At 33.6% G+C, this 5,789-nt stretch overlaps 1 protein-coding gene across 1 annotated transcript; it reads right to left on the bottom strand.

Annotated features, from left to right (window-relative positions):
- Positions 1-1,925: 1,925 nt before the first annotated feature.
- On the bottom strand, positions 1,926-4,732 carry LOC133828786 (guanine nucleotide exchange factor SPIKE 1-like). Its single transcript, XM_062258887.1, has 5 exons — positions 4,540-4,732; positions 4,120-4,293; positions 3,395-3,445; positions 2,376-2,476; positions 1,926-2,079 (listed from the first exon to the last, which is right to left on the bottom strand). Exons 1-3 carry the CDS (start codon positions 4,660-4,662, stop codon positions 3,425-3,427), a joined length of 318 nt encoding a protein of 105 aa, XP_062114871.1. The 5' UTR covers positions 4,663-4,732; the 3' UTR covers positions 1,926-2,079; positions 2,376-2,476; positions 3,395-3,424.
- Between the last annotated feature and the right edge of the window lie 1,057 nt (positions 4,733-5,789).

Genomic DNA, 5,789 nt, shown 5'->3' with positions numbered 1-5,789 from the left:
TCTTCATTAGGCAGTAACCCAGAAGTCAATGAAAATCATTTCAGGCCCTTCAATAACAAAAGGATGGAAAGGAAATCCCCATAACAGAATAACAACAAATCATCCGCAAAACAAATATGATTCAATTTTAAAGAATCACATCTGTCATGGTATTTAAAACCATGCCGAGAACCCACCTCTCTCATTAATCTAGACAAATACTCCATGCCAAGCACAAATAGGAGCGGGGACATCGGATCACCTTGTCTTAAACCCCTCTTGGACTAAAAAAAACCATGCAATTCACCATTAAGTAATAAGGAAAATCTAGGGGTTTTGATACACACCATGATGAGATCAATGAACTTCCGAGGAAATTGAAAAGCAACAAGCATTTCTTCAATAAATCCCCATTCAATAGTGTCATAAGCTTTCCTCAAATCAATTTTAATCATACAACTCGGTTTGCAATTCTTCCTCCCATAATGCCTAACAATATCTTGACAAACCATAATATTATAAGCTATATATCTCCCATGGACAAAACCACCTTGGTTTTCAGCTATTAAGTCAGGGAGAATTTTCCTTAACCTCGAGCAAATGATTTTGGTAGCTGCCTTATAAATCACATTACAGCAAGATATAGGCCTGAAATCTTGGACACTATTCGGATATTTGATTTTAGGAATGAGTGTAATGGTCGTTGTATTTATCTCTTTAAGAAGCATGCCGGTGTTTAAAAAAATAATCACAGCAGCACCTACCTCATCTCCCACCAGATCCCAGTTATCTTGATAGAAAGAACTCCCAAACCCATCCGGACCAGGAGCCTTCCTCCCTGGTATGGCAAACATGGCAACTTTAACCTCTTGAATGGATAAAGGTTTCTGAAGGATTCGAAAATGTTCCTCTGAAAGTAATGGACCAGCAGCCACCACTGAATGAAAAACCTTTCTTCTGTTACACATTGATGTCCCTAATAAGTGCTGATAATAACTCAGAAAAGCTTGTTGAATATCCCCTGGCTTATCCATTCAAATACCACTCTCAGTCCGGATTGAATTAATTCTATTACTGGCTCTCCGGGCTTTCAAAGAAGCATCACTACTACAAAAAAGGTTTTTTAGGACTAGCATTGCGAGTCCTAAAAAAGTTTTTAGGACTCCCGGGGTGCGAGTCCTCTATTTGAGAGCCTTAAAAACTAAGGATTTTAGGACTCGCATGTTTTTAGGACTCACGTTGCGAGTCCTAAAAGAATGTCCGCGAGTCCTAAAAGATCTTGCTGAGTGCCTTTAAGTAAGGTTAGGACTTGGGTTGCGAGTCCTAAAAAATGTCCGCGAGTCCTAAAAGATCTTGCTGAGTGCCTTTAAGTAAGGTTAGGACTCGGGTTGCGAGTCCTAAAAAATGTCCGTGAGTCCTAAAAGATCTTGCTGAGTGCCTTTAAGTAAGGTTTTTAGGACTCGCATTGCGAGTCCTAAAATGATGTTTTTAGGACTCGCACTGTGAGTCCTAAAAAATGTCCGCGAGTCCTAAAAGATCTTGCTGAGTGCCTTTAAGTAAGGTTTTTAGGACTCGCACTGCGAGTCCTAAAAGAATGTCCACGAGTCCTAAAAGATCTTGCTGAGTGCCTTTAAGTAATGTTTTTAGGACTCTCTTTGGGTGCCCTTAAAAGTTATAATTTTAATTTTTTAAAAATTTATTTATTGTTATTTTAAATTAAAAATTATGATTTAAATAAAACATTTATACAAATTAATCTAAAAATTTATAGATTAAAATAACAAAACTTATTAAAATTATAATCGTCTTGACCTTAAAAAATATGTAACTAGATTTACAAAGTAAATAATTAACCATTCAAATAAAAATCATTTACTCTAATAAAAATTACAAATGTAATAAAACACTAAATTCATTGTGAAACAACATATACTTCTTCTTCTTGTCCTTGTAATCAGTTTTGTGCAACATGAACAAGTTATAAGTATACTCGAGTACTCTTATACGAGTTGTTCAACTTTATCTTGTATTTCTCAAGTTTATGTTGAAGTGACTTGAGTGCAGCAGCTGTTGTGCTCTTTCTCTCTAGTTCCTGAAACACTAAAAGTTGTAGCTCTTTATTAAAAAAATGCACACACAATGATACAATATACAACAATTCATTCTGGAACAACAAATTCAACAAACCCAAATTATTTAAGAGAAAATCCTGAATGCATTATAAATCATGAATACATAATAATGTTGTTCTGATGATGAAAAGCCACTAAAAACTAAATTTTGACATAACTTTACAAGGAAACATATAAAGTTGCATTAAAACTATACTCGACTGACTAACAAAAAACAATGACCTTTGTCCTCGAAAGAGATCATGTAAAAATTATAATATTTACCTCAAATTTATGAAGCAGTTTTATCTGCTAAGTAGAACCCTAACTTTGAAAGTGTACCACAACAATAACATCAAAATTGGTTAAATCCTTTATGCCAAAACCTGCAACAACACCAGTGAAGTTCTCTTATTTTCTGAAACTAATGCTCTTTCAGCCTAAAAAAACAAAGCATGTTCAACAAGTATAAGTACCACTACTAAGTAAGATTGCAATCATCACATATTAAACTACAAATTCTATCAAATCTCGTTCAAAAATCCATTGCCTTAGTGGTAAATACATGATCTAGCTCCTCTTGTCTTAAGAAGATCACGGAAGAACTCGAGCCTTCCACTTCTTCTGCAATATTTCATGATCTAGAGCACATGAATATTGCAGAAGAAGTGGAAGGCTCGGGCTCTTCCATGATCTTCCTAATACAAGAGCCAATAGTCTTTAAGTAAATTGATATGGGCTGACACTAATTTAAAAATGACACGCAACACGCACATAAAACTTGCTAACCAAATCTGACATCACTATCTATCCAGTCACAGTTAAGGCACACACATATATTTAATCACAATTATGATGATACATACATGATACAATAGTATATATATATATATATATATAGAGAGAGAGAGTAAGGCACGCATATATGTAGGGATAAAGAGAAAGCTTAATGAAACTAAAGTACTAGAAATTAGTAATAGATTTAGACCAAGAAATCTTTAGTGGGACTAAGAATCATGGTACTAGAAAATCAAGTAACTGCTATAACATACAATTAAAAATCTCAGCACTAGAACAATCAAAACCATTTGAGCAATAAGGAATGAATTTTAATAGGTAAAAAAAGAAAAAGAGAATATATAAACTTTAGAATGAATGAATCACTAAGATGATCTTATCATTGATTCACTATAGCATCTGGTTATAACTATAGCATATATATAATTAGTCATCATGATTTGTCCTACGTAGAAATAACCAGCCAAGAAGAAACAAAGAGAGAGACTATGAACCAAACTTGAAACCTGTTTAATCATAACTTGCAAGCTAGCTTCTCAAGTCCCATCCTCAATTTTCTGAAATTAGAAAGATTATACAGAAACAATTAGAAGAAAATTACTACACTTAACTTTCTTTGATAATGTTTTCTCTAATTAATCCGCTAGACAACTACATACAAATATATTAGAGCATTAGATCATATATAAATCTTTATGATTACAGTTATTATATTAAAACTACCTATTCATGCTATTTTAGATCATATAACTATAAACCCAGCTACACAATTTATCATCCCTTTATGCTTTCTTTAGTTCTCAAGATAGCATATTAGAATCAATCAAGTTTTCCATAGTCTATAGCAATACTATGGGAAGCAACCATTGTGGAAAACTTCTCAGTAATTTCTAAAACCTGAAGACTAACAGAAGCACTCAAGTTTTCTTCCCAGAGCTCTTGAAAATGGTAAAGTTATTAGCCACCTAAAAGGAAAATATGACTAAACAAATTCAGAATGGGGTTGAAGTACTTTGCTACACAAAACAATCTGCTATTGTAGCAATCTGTAATAAGATAGGCTCAGTTTTTTATTATTGTTTTTTACTATGTTCGTTTTCTGTTTCAAGCTATATTTTAGCATACTAAGATCGTCCCTTGATCTCTAATCTTTGTATTTTTTTCCCATGATTAATACAAAGAAGTTTCTTTTCAAAAAAAAATTAATATGATAATAATAAAGTAAACATACCAGTTTTTGCCTCAATAATGGGTGCAAAGATTCTCTAAGAGCCTGAGCAGAAGCTCCAATTCTAGAAGATTGTGCCAGAGCCAGAGCCTCTCTCAATGAATATGGCTGGCTATGAGAACTTAACTGAGAATTTACTATTTGCCACAAATATCCATTTTCAGGTGTTCCCTGAGGCTGCATGAGTGGGATTCAACATTAGCGTTATACGTAAAAATGAGTAGCTTCTTACAACTCATGTATCAGGGATTTGGACAATGCACAAAACTACTTAGAAAAAGTAACTAGTACCTACTGTTTGACAATATAAGGATGAACAGATGACCTCAAAACAATCAGTAAGTAATTAAAAAAAGCATTATTGTTAGAAAAAACACTGGAAGCATTGATTTCTTGATTTAAGACCACAATAAATTAACTCACTCTGACTTCTTGTCTTGATGCCTCAGACAGATAATTGTTGATTGCCGGAGAAAGTCTATCAGAGTACTTAGGGGAAGCAGGTGCATCCCCAACAGGACTACGAGAACTAGAACCCATAAGCATGCCATCAGCAGACCTTCTGTGCTGTAAAAATGAATAATAGAAAATCAGTGTCACAGGCAATGGCAAAAGAAAGAGTGAGAATCACTGTACATTGTTAACTTACTTCTCCTATTATTAGAATATTACTTTTACCCAACATGAATAATATATAAAAATATAGCATCCATTCTAATACCATGGTTAAAGGGTATACTTCTGGAAACCTTCTATGCAATAAATGGCTCCATAGTAACAAGTTTTTCCTTTATCATTCTTAGCCAAATGATTAACATTCTTATATTTCATAAAGCCCAAAAGAGGTAATCATGACCAAAAAATTAAACACAAGGAAACAAATGACAGAGAGGACAAAACTCTAAAGATGTGCACATCCAAGTTCAATTGACCCTCCCTTTGAATCAACTCAAGAACTAAGCAAAACCAAAATGTTTGTTTACATGCAAAGAATGTGCATTTAAAGAACAAGGATAACCAAACTTTTGTCATTCTGAGTAGGTCAATTTTCATCGTCAAGGGGCATATATTATTACTCATGTCTCAGTTAAATAAAATTAAGGGGGGAAAATCCTGGATATGGACTTACAACATTTGGAGATCATAAAGTTATATCATTTGAGGGCCCCACTTTGGTGCATTTTGCCATAATTTAAGCTACCACATCAATTTTATAAAAACTTGAAAACTTGACAACCATTCAAAATAAGATAGCAAATAAATAAAAAGATTATATGTATGCATGGTTTATACTTTATAGAACCCAAACAAGTAAACTAAATGACACCAACAGTCAATCACAAGATCAAACAGGTAAGGGAAATATCAAGGAACCTCAAAAAGACTTGGGCATTCCTCCATGAGTTTGAAAAATAATATAGTCCTTGCAATGCTCTGCTTCCATGCCTTCACAAGTGATGCATCATCAAGATTGCGCACAATTTGCAAAATAACTATGAGAACTTCACACTTTTCAACAACATTAAGGTTGTAAAAAACAGGCATTTTATCCAAAATCTGCATAGACCACATCACTAATTAGTGAACTAATTGGAGATAGAACTTTGATAATTATACTGTATCATAACATAAATCATTTACTGTTCAATAGAGAAATATTAGCTTGAGCAGTT

This window comes from Humulus lupulus, chromosome 4, assembly GCF_963169125.1.
Source record: "Humulus lupulus chromosome 4, drHumLupu1.1, whole genome shotgun sequence".
In the NCBI taxonomy this organism is placed as follows: Eukaryota; Viridiplantae; Streptophyta; class Magnoliopsida; order Rosales; family Cannabaceae; genus Humulus; species Humulus lupulus.
The sequence above is the reverse complement of the archived record's forward strand: the minus strand, read 5'-3'. Positions and strand labels throughout refer to the sequence as shown.

Bases quoted from the DNA above. Each gene is read 5' to 3' on its own strand.
- LOC133828786 (XM_062258887.1), bottom strand. From the start codon at position 4,662: ATGCTTATGGGTTCTAGTTCTCGTAGTCCTGTTGGGGATGCACCTGCT. The intron at 4,294-4,539 runs GTGAGTTAATTT...CCACTCATGCAG, and splicing joins CATCAAGACAAGAAGTCAGA to CCTCAGGGAACACCTGAAAA. The intron at 3,446-4,119 runs GTATGTTTACTT...TTCTAATTTCAG, and splicing joins CATTATTGAGGCAAAAACTG to AAAATTGAGGATGGGACTTG.